The sequence below is a fragment of the Malania oleifera genome, chromosome 5 (genome assembly GCF_029873635.1).
Source record: "Malania oleifera isolate guangnan ecotype guangnan chromosome 5, ASM2987363v1, whole genome shotgun sequence".
In the NCBI taxonomy this organism is placed as follows: Eukaryota; Viridiplantae; Streptophyta; class Magnoliopsida; order Santalales; family Ximeniaceae; genus Malania; species Malania oleifera.
This window is the reverse complement of record NC_080421.1, coordinates 95,598,927-95,620,602: the sequence shown is the minus strand read 5'-3', so window position 1 is coordinate 95,620,602 and position 21,676 is coordinate 95,598,927. Positions and strand designations below refer to the sequence as shown.

At 34.6% G+C, this 21,676-nt stretch overlaps 1 protein-coding gene across 1 annotated transcript in view; it reads left to right on the top strand.

The window, feature by feature from the left end:
* The first annotated feature begins 6,648 nt into the window (after window positions 1–6,648).
* LOC131155695 (uncharacterized) overlaps window positions 6,649–21,676 on the top strand; it is a 28,376-nt gene continuing 13,348 nt past the window's right edge. The window contains exons 1-2 of the mRNA XM_058109007.1: window positions 6,649–7,114; window positions 11,120–11,229. Of these exons, the coding sequence (XP_057964990.1) occupies window positions 6,937–7,114; window positions 11,120–11,229 (288 nt within the window). The 5' untranslated portion in view covers window positions 6,649–6,936. The remainder of the gene's footprint in view (window positions 7,115–11,119; window positions 11,230–21,676) is intronic.

The window sequence follows — 21,676 nt, the reverse complement described above, 5'->3', positions numbered from 1 at the left end:
GAATAGTTATTGTAATTATTTATTTAATCCATATGTTTAGGGCTATTTAGGGTTTTCATTGTTGATGTATGTTCAATTTTAATTACTTAGGGTTTTCTTTATGTGTTATCTATACTCATATTAACATTTTCTGATATTTAGTATTCGTATTCTAACATTTTATCATGTTTACATATAAAGGTATCAATCATTATGGTAAGTTTACTGTTTTGGTATATTTTTTTGCTTAGTATGATATTGTATATAATATTATGATATAATTATTATTTAGCTTCACTTATTAAGGCATTTTTTTTTTATAGATGGTATTACCTTGTATAGTATCTTGAGTGTTTTAATATATACATACATATGGTATTTTATTGCCTATTTTAAAAGTTGTAATATTTTAACAGATATGCTTATTATTATTACTATTTTTATATGCATTGTGATAATTTAATATTTTAACTTATTATCTTATTAATATATAGTAAAACCTCCCATACTAGTATTTTCTTATAAAAATTTTATATACAATTTCAAAATTTGGGAGCGTATTTCTTAGATATTTTATTGATTTTTAATCCCTATGATTTTAATGCGGGGGGTATGAGCCTTCGGGCTTCATGTACCTTAAAGCTCTGAGGGAATATATGTATATATTTATTTATTTATTTATTTATTTATTTTTCATAGGTATTTATAAATTCACAAAAAAGAGTAATTTAAAGACTTATTAGATTAACTTAGGGATAATTTCAAATTAATTAGGTACCGTTCGTAAGAACGGGCGTGTAAGGGGTGCTCGTACCTTCCCCTCGCGTAACCGAACTCCCGAGCCTAACTCTGGTAATGTAGACCAATTCTATCCCTAACGGGGTAGTAATCATGTGTTCTAACCGCACTAAAGGTTAGTGGCGACTCCTACACCATATTTTTCTTGAAAATATTAAATTTGATTTTAATTTCGCCGCCCGGGGCACATGCGCTCCCGGGACGTCGCGACAGCTTGATCAATTGAATCATGCAGAATTGAAAAAATCGCCTTTGAAACCCTCAATACGGTCGACCGAACTCTCACTTCAAATTTCCCACGGTCGACCGAACCGTGTGACTTGGTCAACCAAACCTCAAGTTCGGTCGACCAGTGCTCTCGGGTTGACTAATTTTACTGAGGTTAAAAACGTTTTAATTTTTACTAACCTCATTTAAACATTTCCAAAAATGACAAACAGGTCCCAAACGGTCAAAAATTTAGGGGTGTCTATATATACCCCCTCATTTGCAAAAATTAAAGTGAGATTAGCAAACATAATTAGCAAATATCCTCTGAATTTCAAAAAAGCCTATTTTTCATATTCAAGCTTTATACTCCCATTCTTACACATCCATATTACAAATACCACTTAGTAAGAGTGCTCTTGTATTCATCTCACCAAGTTTAAGCTTTCACTTGCTCATTTTGATTAAGATTAATTTTTCTTTGAGAGTAAGCTTCTAGTTTTTCCTAGGGGGCTTTGTAAATAAGCCTTCCATAGGAAAACTTCTTAGAGCTTCTGAGTTTTTCATTTTCATTGTAATACTCTAGAGTTCATATGTGTTTTGGTTATGAAAAATATTTTACAAATCATTTTCAAAATATCTCTTGTGCTTATATTTGAGAAATATATATTTTGAGATATTTTCTTAAGTGCTAAAAGATCTTTGTTGCTATACCTTTTGATTAAGATTATCATTTTATTATAAAGATCAAACAAATATTTTACAAACCATTGTTGAATATCTCTTGTGGTTTATTTTGATAAAAATTTCTGTTGAGATATTTGAAGTATACTTGTGATCTTTGCTAGTGCATTGTGATTGAGAATATTATTTTGACACAAAAATCCTATCACTTACACTCTCACGCACTGATTGCATTATTGATATTAATTTTGAGAGTAGACACTAAGGCTACACTGAGCTTATCTTATCTTATCATTCAGTGGTGTATTGATTACATTGGTACATAATCCACTTAGTTGAGAAGCATATTTGTTGTACACAAATTTTATTGAGAAATATGTTGTATTCCAGGCGTGGCCTGAAAGGGCGATAATCCATTCCGGTAAGGATTGGTTGTTAAAGGTTTAGGTCAGCCCTGTTTAATTAACTTAATTGTAAAGGTTGAGGTCAGCCCTGTGCTAATTGATTTGATTGTTTAAGTGCCGCTCCTCCCGTTAAGTGAGCTTATAGTGGTAATCCTCATTCTTGTTAGCCAAGGTGGGGACGTAAGCAATTTGCTGAACCTCGATAGCATTTTTGGTGTCGTCTTTTTTACTGCTTTATTGTGCATGCTCGGTTAAATTTCTATTGCATTTTAAATTCTGCGATATATTTACATTGATTTATTTTATATGCACTAGATTGACCTTAGGCTTGTGTAATACTGCTATTAGTAGATTGACCTAGGGGATAAAATTTTTTAAATACTAATTTACCCCCCTCTTGGGATTGCACCAAAGCTAACCGATCATTCCTGCGAGATCTCTCTAGTTTGATCTCGAATTTGCAGGCACAAAGAAGAACTCCCAAATCTAGGAGATCTAAGAAGAACTCTTGATGACAATCAGGGATCTTCTACTGTATTCCTCGAATACAACTTGCTCCTCAAAGAGAGGGCTTGTTAGTGACGGCTAGGGTTTGCTTCTTACGAAGACGTCTACCTATGTGTGTGCGTTTTCATTTAACTCTCGCTGCTAAATGGAGCACGTGTATATAGGCTACAGTAGGGACCTCTGGGAAAGTATGACTAGGGCTTCCAACATAATTAAGAATTCCTAATCCGACCTGGATTAATCCTTAATTACGTTAATTACAATTCATACCACTAAAGAATTATAATTGTGCTCACTGTCATATTCAAAATTAAATTTCAAACTTCTATTATTAAATGCTTATTTATCTCCCCATGTAAAGATTACAGATACCTGTTGTTGGCCTTACAAGGCTTAACATCATGTTTTGATGCTAACAAACAAGTGGAACTTAACATATTTGGTTAAGTGATGACATTTTAGGACTCAACTATGAGAAAGCAAGGTCAAGTGTTCGGAAGGATTCATGAAAGCTTATATTTCAAAGAAGGATGATCATATGAAGCTTAAAGCATGGATCCAAGAGAATCTATTAAAGCTTAAAGAATATGAGAGCATGGATATTAAAGAGCTTAAAGTATATCAAAGCTTGAAGCAAAGTAAGAGAGCTCAAAGAAAAACAAGCATGAAGACTCAAGCACTTAAAATGTCAAATGTCCTAAGAAGTATTTATGTAAGTGCTTCATATTTTAAATATCTTTGGAAATATGTTGAAACTTGTTAGGATGCAACAAAGACTTAGAGACCAGTTTTTTAAAAACCCTGAAAAATATTTTTGAAAAGTTACATTTAATTTTTTTCAAATAAAAAAAGGTTTAAAATCTTAAAAAATATAAGTTTTGAAAAAAATGACTGGTCAACCGACTGACTAGAATGCTCTGAAATTTCTCAGCCAACTAACAAAAATATAATAGTTAAATAACTGCCCAGCTGACTGACAAGACCAACCAACTGACACTTTTGAACTGTGTTCAGTCAGTCGACTGACAATTTAATGGAACTAATTTCTGGCTGACAGAAAGGTCTTAGCCGCCTGTTAAGCCGATTGACCCTACGGGAATTCAAATTTTGAACTTCAACGGGAAAATTCTAAAAACTAGTTTTTCAAATGTGAACATTATAAAAACTTGGTGGACACTCCAAGTAACTTGGAAAACAAGGAAACTCACCCAAAAAGTCTATAAATACTCCTTTAACCCAAGAAATCAAATCATCAAGCAATCAAACATCCTACTTTCAATCCATCACAAAGCTTACTCTTGCTCATACTCTTGCTAGGAGAATTCTATTGAATTGCTGTTAATCAAAAGCCATAATTCTAACTTGCTATTGAGTTTTTCAAATCCTAAGAAAGAACCTCCAGTGATATCTGATCTTGAGCTTCAATTCTATTTCATCTTGATATTTAAATTCTGAAGTACATAGTGCTGAATTTGTACTAATCTGCTTTGAGAATATTCTTGTACACATCGTTTATTTTGTATTTCTTGTAGTTCTTGGACAATTCAAGGTGTTTGGATCGTTGACTAAGCATGGGGTATCGTTTGGAGAGGTGATTACTCTAGCCTATTGAAGGAGTGCCTAAGCGTGGGGTATCAGTTGGAGAGGTGATTACTCTAGCCTACTGAAGGAGTGTGTAACGATTTTGTTCTGCTAGAAAGGAACTGGTATAGTGGAATCCTTAGGTGGTTTTCTTAAGGCGAGGATGTAAGTTGAGGATAAGCCGAACCTCGTAAAAGTCTTGTCTCTCTCTCTTTCCCTTACTCTCTTTATTTTCAGCATATATTAACTGCGTGGATGATTTATATTTCCTAATAATAAAAACTACGTGCATTAGATTTTAAATAAGCTGAAGTTTAATTTGGTTTTGGGATTGCGGAAACCGAAAGAGAGTATGTTGGTTGATCAATACTTTGCGGAAACCCTAAAGGGAGTACATTGATTGGTTAACACCCAAAGACAAATTAACTAAGAGTTTATTTAAATTCTAAGTTGTTGGGAATTTGTGTTGTGGTTTGCATTGAAGAAAAAAGTTTCATTACTACAAGGCTTAAATCAAATTTATATACACAGGGCTGTTAACAAAAGTTGAGAATTGCTATAAAGCTTTTTTGATTGAATATTTGATTGATTGATTGAAAATATTGTAGTTGAATGGTTTAAAGTTTGGTTGATCAATTGGTGACTTTGTTGGTGAATGGTTGTGGATTGAATATTGTTTTTAAGAATTGAATAAAGACTTAAGTATTTGTTGTGTATTGGATAAATCAACAAGAAGTCAATAATTCATTAAAAGAATTAAAAGAGGTTAAGAATTCATAAAAGATTTAAAAGAAAATTTTAAAACCCAATTTACCCCACCTCTTGGGACTACTCCTTGGTTTTCACCCGTCAATTAAATTAAATTACTGACAATTTAATTAATTGATATATTAATTCATTGAGACCTTTCACTTAACTTATTTGATGTGTCGAATTCAAACTCTACTTGCAGGGTTTGATACAATCAAAACTTATAAGCTTTCTTAATGGGGTATCATCAATCCCGATACCGAGACGTGGATTCCATCAATAGTTAATGTTCACCATACACATAATGTCATTGTCCAACTCACTGGGTTATTGACCCATAAGGAATCTCACTCTTTTATGAATCAAAGTAATAAACACTACATGCACTTATCCAATAATCATATCAAGATTAATAGCATAAGCACTCATAATAATCATAAGATATTAAATGTTTTTTATAGTCAGTATAAAAACAATTACCCAAGACGGTCCTATTCAATACACACAAAGTGTACTAGTACAAGGAGTTGGAACTAAATCATTCCCCATAGTCAAGATAGACCTATTAAACCTCATGCCACAATCCTACCAATGGTGTATCCAATTCCATTTAAGACTGTGAACAATGAACTTACATTCTATAAGAACCGATGATCTAATCTTCTGTGTGTAAGTCGTACTCTACACACTAGATCATCTACTATATATAATAAAATACACACATGCATAATCATTAAATAGGTAATGTCAAGCAAACATTGCTCACAAAGATTCTCATTAAAATGGAATAACTGAAGTTATTAATAAATAATAAAACTGATTAAATAAAGCATACCTTTCAATATAAATTTCTAACACTTGTAACCCTAAATAAATAGTGAATAAATACATATAACTCTTGTAACTCGTTTAAGAATTAACCGAGTATGTATTAATTTCGAGAAGGTAATTTTTACTACTGTAAAAATGGTTCCAAAATGAAGCTAAGGGGACAATTGAACTATCTCTTGATCTCGCGTTCTTATAATCATATATTCTTTCTCTATATTATTGGTAATATTTTTGGTTCCTCGACCCTAACTTAAGCATTGGAAGGGCCCTCGAAGACCATCGAGGGTCTCTTAGGCTTCTTTTTGTTCTTGATTGCATGTGATCGACATGTACTATGGAAGTGAAAATCAAGCTTAATTCTTGACTCAACACCCTTGATCCAAACAGAGCCTAAATAAATAGAGAAAATCTTTAATTCATCCAAAATGAGCCCAAGCTACCTTAGAACTATGTATGAGAGAGAAAATTGGTGAAGATGCAAGAAAATAGAGATCAGGGCAAGGGAAGAGAGAGAAAATTTTCTAAGGATGGTACACCATACCAGACCTAGAACGTCTTAGTTAAAGAGAAAATTTGAGGGAGAGCGTTATGCTAAAAAAAAAGTAAATAAAGAGAAAAAAATTAAGGAAGAAATAAAAAGAGTGAAATATGAGAGTTCTCCAAAAGATGCTAGGCCAATAATGAGCTACTTGATAAACATAAAGAGAGAGAGAGAGAGAGAGAGAGAGAGAGAGAGAGAGAGAGAGAGAGAGAGAGAGTAAAAAATCAAGAATGAGGGTTTTTCAATATAAATTGGAGTGGCATGTACAATCTTCAACAAATTAATCTAGACAAACTTAAAGATTCAAAAATATTGAAATAAAATTAGATGCATAAAATGGCAAATATGAGTTGGTGTGGAAAAAATATTCTACAGACATATGACAAGCTAGGCCGGCCCAATGGCCCTCCATCCATTTTGATGGAGGCCCAAATGAGGCAACTCATTGTTGAGCCGAGTTCACATAAACACCAGCTCGTCCAATGGCAGCAGGCAATCACTCGAAAGGTCAGAACTGTTTCTGATGTAAACCAAGCAGTGTCGATACCGCCTCCCTTCCTCCGACGCGATTCTGCAAGTTAGGGTTTTTTTCCTCAAGTCTGTTGTGTTCCATGCTCTAACCAACCTCTGTACTTTACGTCATATCTCGCAAACATGAAGGCTCGGACCTCGAAAGGCGAACGCCATGAGAAGAGAGAACACATCAAGGGCTCAAAGTCATTCAAGAACCAGAAGAAGAATAATATGGTAAGGATGGGTGGGGCGGGTCTTTCGCTTGAGGCCTTTGCTAATGCCAAATCAAGGAATGATGGCTACAGTCCAGCTTTGATCAGTAAGTCATCAATGTTTTAAAACCCTGATTTTGGTTCAGTGTAGTACATATTTGTGTCAGACTCTGAGTGCTGGGGCTTGTTGATATTTCGAGGTTATTTTCTATTTCCATTGTTTTTGGTATTTTGTGTTTGTGTGGAAATTGTTTGGTAGCGGATTTTTTTTGTTGGTGTGCCTCTATACAAGGACCCTAAACCTGCGAGGCTCGGAATCCCATCCATGCACGTCAATTTGGTTGTGGATGTTGAGTGTTGAGCAGTAATTGAATTTCAAATCAACCCAAAAAAATTTAAATACATTGGCCAATCATGTGCTAAGTGTCACGGGCCAAATATTTCACACTTTTGTGAATGGACCATGTGTCTTGTTTAACTAGCCAGCCTATCGTTGACCACAATTCATCTACAAAATACTTTCATTGTCATTCAATCAAACATAAGCGGAAGCAGCAAGTTATGAAAGCAGTGACACTTTCAGTAAACATTGAAGCAACGTAATTCATTAGAAAAACCTCCGTTAACATTGTGTGTCTAGCGAGAGAGGCAAGTAGACTAACGTTGACAATAGCTAGTTAGTTTTACAAGTTGATGGACGCTTACCACCCCCTAAAGAGCTTTCTATGCTATTCTCACTCTGACACTAAGAAACATCAAAGTGACCGAGGAGTCATACTGCCTTTTTTAGCATAGGGAGAAACCACTACTGGAAAATGAACCTACAATAGTATATACATTATGGAAACCCATTCCAAACGCACGAGACAAGCGGTCACTGGCAAGCAATGCGTTGAACAAGTTTGGCTCATGACGAGGTTGGATAATCATGTTCAAGATAAGGGAACCACAATTGAAATGATTATGTTACATGTTGTGAGTCATATTTTTTTTTTTTTTTTGTTTTTGCGAAGCTGCTATGCGTATGGTTGCGCGTAGCAACAGAAGCAAATGGTGCAATACAATTTTGCTTAGCAGAATAAGAAAATGCATACACTTGCCCCTCGTATTCCTCAAGAATCACTTCCATTTTTCTTGAATTAGATTGCCTAAGGTTCTATATTGCCCTTACCTTTTACCAGTTACCACCTCCTTGTTGTGAACACGCCTAACTAAGGAGTAAATGGCATAAGTGGTCAATCCTTTCATCAATCCATTTAATAGATAGATCAACCTCTCATTAATCCATTTCATTAATCCCCTTGTCTGCGATCTTATGTTACTATGGTCCTTTATTTCTTGAAACTTACCTATCATACTTATAAATTGACCATTAGCCTAGGAAATGATTGTGGCAAGGATTTTTGGAGAAGAAATAAATTACTTTGGTTCATGAAATTAAATGATGTATTTTGCTACTCCTATCTAATGGTGCAATAAAGTTTTGTTTAGTTGCATAAGCACACTTGTCCCATTATAATTCTTCTAGAATCACCTCCAATTTCCTTGAATCATGCATAAGGTTTTCTCTGGGTCAAAAGACACTCACCTCCTCTCAGGCTTGCCAAAAAGACAAGGATCTCCCTTGAGGTTCTTAAAATCTTAAAGACCTCCCCCCCTCCACTGACTTGTAAAAACTCTAGCTCTCACCCACATTCTCCTTCCCACAAATTGCGCACAGCTCTCACTCACAATCCTCCTCCGCCATCGTTGAAGCTATCCACTAGCTCTAAGTGTGTCCTTGCATTCTATGCCCCTTGTGCTCATCCATCTCTTGGATGCTTGAAAATTTCTAATATTTAACAAAAATTTAGAATAATTGATAAAATTTTTCTTCTCACGCAGTTGGTGCCGTCACTGGTTGCGACCTTGTTGGTGCAATGGAGGCTGATGAGAGGATGAAAGAAGGGGTTGTCGGAGTGGGCTGTTTTGGTATTTGCAGCACTTGTGGCTGAAGGAGATTCCAAAGGCAGAGAAGATTTCACGGATGCAGAGGCCTTTGACTTGCAGTGGAGGACCATCTGCACTTTTCGATGATGACCAAGGTTGTTAGAATTGGGATCCTAAGTGGGACCATTGGAGGGGTTTGCAGGATCAAATCGTAGAATCAGATCGAGAATCGTAAGATTCTACTCTCAATGTAAAATAAATATTGAAAAATTATATATGTGGAACTTTATGACAAGTCTTAAGGTGAAAAACTTAGTTAGTAACTTAGTAAGTAGAAGAAGTTAAAGATACAATAAAAAGTTCAAACAATAAAAGGAAGAAAAAGAAGAAGAGCAAGAAAGGAGAAGAAGAAGGAGAAAAAGTGTGCTCACTATTGAGTCTTTTCAGGAAGCAAAAAATTTGTTTCAAAGCATACCTCTGCAGCTTTACTGGGCCAGCCAACTTGGCTCTTTTCTTGGTTGCTGCTGATCAAACAAGAACTCTGCGTTGAAGAGGGTTGATGTGTTCTTGCCGAACACCAAAGAAGGAAGAAGACTGAGGACTGAGTTTTTGTTGAACCCTAAGAGCTTTGGTTGTTGAATGCCAAAGAACTGTTGATCAAACAGCAAGACTGCTAGCTGCTGCTGATCAAACACCTGTCACCAGATGGTGGGCTCTCTGGTTGTCGAACAGGAGAGAAATTCAGGTGCAGGGTTGCTGAATTTCAATGGGGAGTAGAGGCCTGAGGTGTCAAACTCCAGGGAAATCAGGTGCAGATTCTGCTGAATCTGTTCACTGATGGGAAGCTGGGAGCCATTTTGCCCCAGTTTTAGAAGACTTTGGACCAAGCATAAGCCTTTTGGGGCCTTTGGGCGAATAAAAACATGTATTGAGCCACATTATTGAAGCCCAAAAAGGAAAAAAAATCCCAATCCAGGTAACAGAGTAGGATCTGTACAATTCTACTTATGATTCTACGATTCCAATTCCACGATTCTACCAATTCTTTTACGATTCTACCACAATTCTACTTGATTCCGATTTTTGTTGTGACTTGGATCATTTGGGTGAATTAGGATCATAGAATCGTGGAATCCTACAATCTAGATCGTGATTTTAATAACCATGACGATGATGTCATTTAGGGCCTCGCAGCACTTGTTGCACGCAGGCCTCTAACTTATAGTGGAGGACTGCCCAGTACATTTGCATGCAAGAGGTCATGTATGGCGGCACCACGAGGGGGCACTAGTGCAGCTCTGACAGCAGGCGCCTCTAACGATCAATTAGCTCGTCTCTTAGCTCCCACAACCCCGACCAGTTGAAAAGGTGGGCCCCCTTCTCATGCAAGACCTCCACAAAGGGCGAATCTTGGTGGATCCATTATGGAGAGGGGAGGATTGATTTGGGTGGAGGCTGAATGAGTAGGTACGGGGGACAGGGGAGATAGGCTTGGATGGCTGGAAGTGATGAACGGCGAGTTTCAAAGGGCAAATTTGTCCAAATAAATTTTTTTGACAATGTTATTTATCTGTCACTCATAGAGGAGGTTTGACAAACCTCAGGGGAGGTGAATGTCTTTTGCCCTTTTCTCTATTGCTCTTACCTATTACCACCTTCTTGTCATGAACACACCAATGTAAGGAGTATACAACATAAGTAGTCAATCCCTTCATTAATCCCTTTGTAAATAGGTGAACTTTTCATTAGTCCTTTTCATTCAGCCCTTTGTGTATGATCTTATGTTATTAAAATAATTTATTTCTTGAAATATCTCTATCATACTTATTGACTGACCATTAGTTTGGGAAATAATTATGGCAAGAATTTTCAGGAAATAAAGAAGTTACGATGGTTAATGAAATCAAATGACTTATGGTGAACTATAGTAGCACAAAAGTTCTACTTGGTAAAAGTCCTTTTGGGTGCCTATTGCCTATTGATGATGTTTCCTGATAGATGAGTTATTTATTAATTAGTGAACAGGATATTGTGTTTGCGTATTTGCTGATTAAGGATGATGGTATACTAAAACAAAACTTTGTAATGGACAAAAACATTGGAAATGTTGGAGCACATTTTTTTGCCTTGATATTCCATATTTATTAACAAATTATCTTTTTTTTTATTTATTTATTTGCCAGAGAAGCGTCGGGAATTCTATAGGAATGCCAAGTTTGTGCGCAGGTATAAGAAGACACTAAAGCAAGAAACTCAACATAGTGATCTTTTGTCAGTCATAAAGCCATTGGAGGTTTGACTCTCTTCATAAAGTTTTTTTTTTTTTTCCATAAAAAAATATATATTAGGGAAAGTGTAGTTACTATCAAATTAGGTGCATTTGGTGCAGTCACAGTACCCCTTTGGTATCACTTATAAACAAATATTTAAACAACACCCTCTCCCAATGTTTGGTTTGTGGAAGCAGGACTAAAATGGATTTGAAATTTTGACACCAATTCTCAATTTTCCATTCCCTTGTTTGGTTTGCATAAATGAGGATAGAATTGCAGTCTGGCCAAAGTGCTATAATCACCTTCAGTGGAAGAGTAATACCTCATCCTCTTACAAGTAGAAGGAACAATTCCGTTTCTAATTCTGTTTCTTGAAAAACAATTATAACCCTCAATAAATAATAACTAGCAACAAAAACCACAATAATAAAATAATCAACAATAACAAGAAACCAAGCCTTAAGTCCCACTAGGTGGGGTCAGCTACATGAATCCTTTTTCACCAATTTGTGCAACCATGCACAATTTCTTTCGACAAATTCAGGGCATAATAATAAAATAATAAATTAATAACTAGAAGAATTATAATAATTATGAAAACAATAATTATATAGCAACAACAATAACAATAACAACAATAAAATAAATAATAATATAATGATTATAGGAACAATAATAATTTTACTGTTGAAATAATAGTAATAAAATAATAGTCATTATAATAAAAATAATAATAATTCTTAAAAAAATAATGTGACATAAGAAAAAGCAATTAAAAATAGTTTGACTGCAGCAGCAGCTAAAACAACAATAATAATAAAGATAAATAATAAAAATAAATTTAAATTTAAATTTAATGAGAGCAACTTTAGCAACAACAAATAATACAATGATTACAAGAATAATAATAGTTATGATAAAAATAATGACATATTTAAAATTTTTAAAAACAACAACTATTATAAAATAAATAAAATAATAATAAAAACGACAAAACAAGATATGTTGTATTGAAGTCACATTTGAAAACAACAACAACATCAACAACAAACTAAGTCTTAAGTCGCACTAGGTGGGGTTGGTTACATGAATCATAGTTTTAAATACCATAGCATAATAGTAACGGGGTTGTAGTGGAAAGCGGGAGTAGTGGACATTACATGATGAGAGGTTTAACAATTGTGAATTTTTTTCAAACACACAATCTTGTGTACATTGGTTCATTTGCATGTTTTAAGTTCTCAACCCTTCTTAAAAAGAGATTTAGTGCATTTTGGATCCTCTAGTTCATCGTACTAGCTTTGTTTAGTAAATTTTACTTTCGTTTTAAATTTTTGTTCATAGAAAAATTATGTATTCCTTTTCACTTTTTCATTAATTGTATGTGTGATAAATTAATTAATAAAGCAATTACACATTATGCACTCCATAAGCGCACTAAGGCATACAAAAAATGCAACAAATTAAACAAGTTCTATTATTTTATTTGTTTAAGTAATAAAAATATAATAAATTCTGAATTTTAGACTAAAAAGTGATATTTTCTAACAGTAACCTAAGCCTTAAAATTATAGTATATAATATTATAATCATAAAATGTGATCATTAAATAAATAGCATATAACAACTTGCACATGACAAAAACTAGAAAGAAAAGAAGATTGTAGTTAAAAAATATAGAAAAATATACCAAATAACTAATATTGTCAAAATAAATATTTTTTTAGCAAAAATATTGTTTATACCAAATTGTTAACTAATGCATCTCTTGTAAATATTAATACAAAAAAATAACTTTTATATCAATATAATTTGTATTATAATCTTCAATTCTTCACCCCCTCTTCAGATATCTTACTGAGAATGACTTGAGAATAAAAATTAGAAAAATAAATATCTATATTCTTATTTGCTATAAAAGTCTTGTAGCAGTTACATAACAGTCATTGCGGTCATTACGTAATGGTATTGGAAACCCAAAAAACCATTACGTAACAATGTTACATTATAGTCATAGCTGCTATTTAAAAACATGACATGAATCCTTTTTTCGCCAGTTTACATAATTGTGGGCAATTTCCTCCTACAATTAAAGGCTATTAAATCCTTATTCACTCTCTCATTCTAAGTTATTTCAAGTCTACCCCTCTTAACAGTTACTGCTCGCTCCTTAGTAGTGCCCTTTTTGACTTACAATGCAATGCCCAAACAACTGCCCGCTTTTATCTTATCTTCTATATGTGCTATGCATAATTTATTGAGTTATCGCAGTCCGCAAAGGTTCATTCCTTAATTTATCTTTTAACATTATACCATTTGTCTACCTTAGCATTTTCATTTCGGCAGCTTTTACTTGTTGGATGTGTTGTTTCTTAATTGCTCAGCATTATGATCCTTATAGCATCTGGTCTTTAGTCGCCTTATATAATTTTCCTTTTAATTTTAAGGGTATTCTATGATCACACAATACATTTGAAGCACATCTCCATTTTACGTATACCTTAACTTTACGTATTTTATCTTCTTCAATTTCTCCTTCAAGTTGTATAGTAGATTGAAGGTATCGAAGTCTTAAAGTGTTAGTAATTTCTTTACATTTAATCTTTTCTTCAATATTCCTCCGACCATGATTGAAATTCATATATTTTATTTATACTTAACCTAAAACCTTTAAATTTTAAAGTTTCTATCCATGATCCTAACTTAAATTCTACTCAACTCCTAGTTTTATCAATCAAGACAATACCATTTGCGAACAACATATAGCCTTATTTTGGATACTCTTGTAAGCTCATCCATCACTAGCGCAAAAAGATAAAGGCTCAAAATAGATCCTTGATTCCTACATAATGTGATTATAAATTTCCTAGACTCACCATTTATAGTCTTGATGCTAATACCTATTGTAAACATCCTTAATGATGTAGTATACCGACAACATACTCCTTTTATCCTTTTTGTTTTAAAGTAATCTAGAACTCACCATAGAAGCTTCCCTAGGTATCCTATTGTTAGCTTTCTCTAAAAAATCCTATGCAAGTCCCTACTCCCTACTTTTTTCTCTAAACTTTTCCATTAATCTTCTTAAAAGATATACAAATTCTATAGTCGATCTCCCAGGTTGAGGCTTTTACTTCTAATCTTAGTTTTTGTTCAATTACTTCCCACAGTTTCATTGTATAACTTATAAGATTAGTTACATGATAGTTATTATGATTTTGAACACCTCTATTTTTGTATATGGATATTAAATTGCTTTTCCTCCATTAGTCTAGATTTTCCTAGTTTTTATATAGTCTTAAATAAATACGTTAACCATATAATTTCATTATCACCTAGGCATTCCAAAACTTCAATTGGGATGTCATTTGGTCCTATATAACTTTCCATTTTTCATTCTCTTTTAATGCAAACTTCACTTCATTAACTTTAATTTCATAAGTAAAAATCTCAAATTTTTGTCCCTTTCCTTGTCTGTTAATTCTAAGTTTAAGTCTTCTATGTTATTTTGATTTAATAGCTTATTAAAGTAGCGTGCCATCTTTCTTTTATGTCTTCTTCTTTAACCAAGACAGTATCATTTTTATTCATTTTACAATACCTAAATCCTCGCTCTTCTTTTTTCTAGCTATAGCTTAAATGTGTCTCTTTCCCTTTCTTTAATGTCATATCTAGCATATTAGTTATTATATGCTCTATGTTTAGCTTCACCATTGGCCTTTTTTGCATCATTTCTTGTCTCATTATACTTATCAAAGTTTTCCATGTTTAGATATTTTGTCATGTTTTATGCTAATTTTTTTTGTCTTTATGACTTTTTGGACATCTTGTCCACCACAACTTTCTTTACTAGCTAAGAATCTTCCTATGGATTCACTTGAAATCTCTTTTGCTATTTTTTTAGTAGATCTAGCTATCATACTCCAAAGAGCGTTTGCTTCTACCCTATTCCTTATTATTCAATCACCATCTTTGATCATTTTATTTTTAAATTATATTATATTTTCTTCCTTTACATTCTATCACCTAGTTCTCATGTCATTTCTTCTTCCTTTTTTTTTTAATACATATATATAACATTATATTGTGTAGTTAAACTTTCACGTGGGATAACTTTACAATCCTTACATGAGTAATGATCTACTCTCCAAGTTAAGAAAAATATATATTTGACTTTTATTTTGTCCACTCTTGAAGTTTAATTAGTGTTCTCTTCTCTTAAAAGCGTGTATTCATTGAAATAAAATCAATTGACACAACAAAGTCTAAGATCATATCACTAGACTTATTTTTTCTTTTCTATCTCTTTCCATTCACTCCATGTATCCTCTTATAATCTTTGTTGTCCTTTCCAATGCGTCCATTCCATTATGCTCTTGTGAACATTTTTTCAATCACTAATATCCTTTGTATAATACCATCAATATCTTCTCAAAATTGTCTTTTAAAGTATTTTGCTAAGTTTATATGAGGAGCATAAGCACTAATGACATGTATTATCTCTTGACCCCAGAATAGGGGTGAAATCGGTTCACTTAGGTTTGATTATGGTACAAACCGAAAATTGAACTGAAATGTGCACTTTTTTTATGGAGCTGTACTGGAACTGAAACCGAAGTTGAACTGAACTTTCTGTTTCTTGGAGAACCGAACCTTGAGCAGTTCAGTTACGGTTTTCTCGGTTTTTAATCTATTTTTTTAATGTATTTGGCATTCTGTTGAGAGCACTGACAAGCTGTTAAGGCTTGAGTATTTGACAAACTCAGACTGCAAAATGTAAAAACATTAGGCCATGAATCCATGAAATGAAAAAATGGTGGACCCAAAAATCAAAATGATCCTTGTGGCAACCAAAGAAGAAGAGGAATGACCTTGTGGCTGGCCAGCTAGGTGCATGGAAGTGGCGAGGCGGCTACATTGGCAGTGAGGGTTGCAGTCGTTCATGACAGCGAGGGACTAAGGGTTGCGGCTTGCGGCAGGGTGACATAGGCATGTCGCGGCAAGGCTAGCCAGCTAGGTGCAGGCTGGATGCAACTAAGGCGGTGAGGCAGCTACATTGGTGGTGAGGGTTGCAATCGTTCGTGACAGCAAGGGACTAAAGGTTGCCGCTTACGGCAGGGTGGCGCTGGCATGTTGCAGCGAGTGGGGAAGCAAAGGACTGGCAATGCCGCGAGGGGTGAAAGAAGACTTGAAGAACCCCTAAATCTTTTGAGAATGAGATTTGAGAAATGAGGAGAGAAACCCTAAATCCCTTATGTTTTTCTTTTTGAAATTTTAAGTTATATGGGTTAATATTCCAGTATGCCACACCCTACTAAACCTCGGATTATGGATCAATCATATTTTAACACATATATTTAACTATTAATTAATATATATCTTATATTTAAATCAGTTTTTTAGTTTTTTTGTTCGGTTATGTTTAGGAAACCGAAACCGAAATCAAAGCCGAAAAAATTGGCAATCCAAACCCAAACTGAAATTGAAATTGAAATCGAATACCGGAAAACTGAACCGCTTGTGATTTAAGTGCGATTTTCAATTTTCTGGTAATTTTTGTTCACCCCTTATGATTCTGTTGTTTACTTTTTTAACATCTCTAACACCATCTTTTACGTTTTTGTTTACAATGATTCTTACTCCATTATTAGATTTTTCATTTCGAGCGTACCAAAGTTTAAATCATGATTTTTTGAGCGTACCTAAGTTTAAGTCATTATTTTTTGATTTCTCTAGTTTTCTCCCCTTCCTACTTAGCTGTTGAAGGTAAATTTTGTTAATTTTTCATCTATTCAGTGTGTCATCTATCTCCATGCTTTTAACTTTAGGTGTCTTTGTACACCAAGTTGCTAATCTAACTCTAGTCTCGTGCACTAACTTTTTTACCTGCCCACATCTATAATGATGCATGAACTCTGCAAATTTAACACCATACTTGGGCGCTGACGCGCATCACTTCAGGGTGGTGACATAGGACATAGCCCACCCTTGCCCATTTTTGGTTAAACTTGGTGGTATAAGTGCACCATTACATAACCACTACAAAATTATTATGGCAAATAAAATATATATTTTAAAAGTTTTTCTTCTTATTTTTATTCTTTTATCCTTTTCATAACTTATTCTCAATAAGCTATATTGGGGGAGGGGGGAATATAATGAGGATAATAATGATATGAAGATTATTTTTTTAATTTTAATGCTCACAAAAGATGCATTAATTAATAATTTGATGTGAACACAAATTTGTTAAAAAAATATTTATTTTGTTGATTTTTTTTCCTATATTTTTCAACTTCAACTTTCCTTTTCTTTTCTAGTTTTTTCTTTTTTCTTATTCAAGTTGTTAGTACTCTATTTATTTAATGATAAATGTATACTTTAAAAGCTTGCTTTATACTATAAATGTATAAATTATAGATTTATAGTTCTAAAGCTTGGTTTATAGTTATATAACACTACAATATAACTTGTCAATCTAAATTTATTAGATTTTTATTACTTAAACAAATAAAATAACAGAACTTGTTTAATTTATTGTATTATTTGTATGTCTTATATGGCTAATAGATTAAAGTATTGTATATTGAATTTCATTTTATTAATTAATTCATCAAACATATGATTAATGAAAAAGTGGAAGAGTATATAATTTGAAGAGTTTTAACATCATGCTTACCCACTAGCACTAAAAGTACAACTCAATTATGATGAAAGGCACTGCTAAATTTCATCCTGAGCAATGAGCATGCATCTGAATGGACCCTTTTAGCCAGACCCTGCCGTAAATGCTCAGTTTGCTGCTGTTGAGTTTATTGTTGCTGAGAATGAGGCCAAGACATGAAAGCCACAGGTGGCCAGGGCTGCTGGGCAGTACACTGCTTGATCAACTGGTTTTTCCATCATCCCTGTTCGTCCCACTAGATGCTGGGGAGGGACATGTAGTATGGAATACTGTCACACACTGGAGTAGTTGCCTAAATGACTCCAAGTCCTTCCTTTTTTCTCATCTCTTTGAATAATATTTACCAAAAAATCAGAGACATCCGTCCTTGAAATGGCAGCTGCAATATCGTTCTTCTGAAGCGTTTGTCTCTTATTCTCTTCTGTGTATCCAAGAGCATAAAGTCAGCTCCAAGATGAACGTCTCACATGCTTTTGCAAGTATGACTAGAGCCTCTGCTGAAATCGTTCTGAGATCCTCATCAGCTTTCATTTTTTTTTTTCTTGATCCGAGCACGCGAGTGACTATGACTCTTGAAGTCAGTTATTTGATAAATTAATTAATTTAATAAAACTCTTTTTAAGAAGAGTTAAGAGCTTAAAACATGCAAATATACGAACATGCATAAGATTGTTTGTGCTTGGAAAAAAAATTTGTGCCCATTACACCTACTTCCCATTATTTAACATCTACTATTCTTGCTTCCTTCTACATTCATTTCTATTACATTATGCTATGTTATGGTACTTGCTACCCTTATTTGAAACCATGGCTGTTTGTTATCTAACACAACCCTCCTCTGCTTGGGCTTGGGACCAATTGTGTATGAAAAGATTTAAGACACTAATTAAATCATAGGTAGAGGTAAGTCATTGAAAGATTTACAATGAAACATTGAGATACTGACGTTGATTCTCAAATATCACAAAACAGAATGTGATACGATGAAATATAATACAATAAAAACAAAGACCGGGAATGGGTTACCTATTCTTAACAGGCAAAGCGAGCCCTTTCATTCTAAATTAAAGAATTCAAAATGAATCAAATCTCCCCAAGTAGGATTCATACCTACGACCAGTAGTTAATAGTTGACTGCTCGACCATTGAGCTATTAAGGAACAATAGGAGATTAGATTTTGTACGCCTCTGTTACCTTTTGGGAGACCTACACTTTATAGAAACTGTCTATCTGAGACTGTCCCTTGGCCCATAGGTCCCGGGACAAGGTTAGAATTCTAGCTCTTCCAGAATGATACCTCATTGATGGCTCGGGCCCCCTTGGAAGGAGGCCTTCTTCGCCCTCCACCTAAGCTATGCAAGAAAAGCCCAAAGCCAATCCCAAGGAACAATAAAGCTTCATACGGTCTTGATGCAAGGGCAGCATCAAGGTTCTGCAGCCTTGGAGAAATTAGAAGAGAAGAAGGAAGGGGAAGGGCGGAGAGAGGAGATACCCGGGGGAAATTCACGTTCAACTTCAATTCAAATTCATCAACTGCCTACAATAAGAAAGCCTCTAAACATATGAAATTACACATATACCCCTAAAACTACGTTGCATTACAAACATACTCCTAGAATACACAATTACTACAAAAAAGCCCCCAACATAAATAATTCTAATACAAGCAACTACACACATATACTTGAACAACTAAATAATTAAGCCCATTTGGGTTTCGGACCCAATAAACCATTCACCCTATTCTTTAACGTAGGCCTCATAATTGGGTCGAAATGATTCATCCAAATAGCCGCTTCTCGTCCTACATCAATTCCATCTTTCCGAAAAGAACTTGACTTCGTCGAGTTGGGGAAAGTACCAAGGAGTCCATCACCATGAATAGAGTCATCTCATTTCATAAGAAAGGAACCAGCAGTACGTTTCAACTTGGTGAGTGGAAGAATTTGTGACGACATCAACATATACTTCTTTTTGTCAATGGAGAGAGAATAAGAATTCTCTTATCCATCATGATTCACCTTCCTATCAAATAACCATGATCGGCCCAAAAGAATGTGACAAATTTTGAGAGGAAGGGTATATCACATTGCACTGTCTCCATAATGGAACCAATCTTGAAGGTAAGTAGCTACCAAGGACCTTCAAGTTTGTATTATTCACCCAAGCAATTTTGTATGGCTCGGGATCAGTTTCAATTTCTAAATTTAACTTCTTTGCAACTTCTTTAGAAACTACATTTGTGCAACTACCAGGATCAACAACTAAAGTACAATGTTGTTTTTGGCATATCACTTGAGTTTGACAGATGTTGGTCTGCCTCCAATCCCCTGTCTCTTAACCTTGTGAGAAGAGAGCATATGTCAAAGCACTAACAGGTTCTCAAATTGCCATCATTATCTAAGTCACTTGAATTTATGTTTCAACTTCAACTACTTGAGTGTCATCATCTTTGTCTTCTTCCTATTCTGCAACAACCATGAATTTGTTAGGACATTGTGCAGCTCGATGGCCAAAACCTTGACATTTAAAGCATTTGAGTGATGGTTGGCTCTTAGAAGTTCCAAAATGCTTAGGAGTCTTCCAAAAGGTATTAGTCTGAACATTTTTACCCAATTGCTCAATTCTCTTCTCTTGTACCACTCCACTAGTACTCTTCTCAAACCGAAGGGCTGATGTAGCTCTAGGAGGAATGGAGGATTGCGTTGCATGCCCTCCTCAATCTAAGTGGCAACCTGTGCTGCATCCCCAACTATGATGAGACGACATGTAGCCAATTGGAGGCAATGGCTGGCTTCAACCCTTTTCTGTACAAATCTATCATAATGTCCTCTTTCCATTCTATATCGGCACGAGTAGCCAAATGATAGAATCTACTAGTGTACTCCATCACTGTCTTTTCTTCTTGCTTCAAATCAAAGAGCTAGAGATGAAAACGCTGCTGATAATTGGGAGGGATAAATTGTTCCTGCATGGCTCACTTCATCTTAGCCCACATTGTAATCTCATCAAATCTCCTTATAAAAAGATTTCCCTTTGTTTAATCCACCAAAATATCCACCAAAATCGAGCAGTTCCCTTCAATTTTGATTCAGCAAAGTACAATTTTTTAGCTTCATTCATGTCATGCCATTGGAAGAATACACCCAATCATCAAATTCATTAGGAGAACTATCACCATTAAAATTAGGGACTTCTAGTTTAATTCCCTTACTGAAATGATTATTTTGTCCTTCACACAACTCAAAAGCATGAGTGACAACAGCTATTCCACCATCTTGTTTGGTAAGAAATTCCATGGGCCTTTTACCTACAGCTGCAACTTCTGTGTTGTTAGTCTATTGAAAGCACCAGTAATAGTCTCCAAAGCATTTGCCATATTTTGTACCCTACCGGATGACCACTCCACCTTTGCAGATAATTCAACTTGATCACCATGATGCACTTATTGTCAGATTTGCTCGATGACCCTCAATCGAGTGGTCTTTTTCTTATATAGAAGTCATTTTCCCTAATTATAATATATCTCTTAATTACAACATCTCCTAACATTAAGCATTGACCCCTAATTCAGGAAAGATATTTACAGATTTGTTTCCTAAATAACTATACAACAATTTATGGTAGGTTTGACAGATTTGTTTCCTAAATAAATGTAGAACAATTTATGGTAAGTTTGTTGTCTATCCTACCAACACCCCCCCTCGAATTGATGCTGGTTGATCAAGAAGCATCAATTTGCCAACAAGGTCGCTTGAGACATGTGGAAGAGAGATAACCT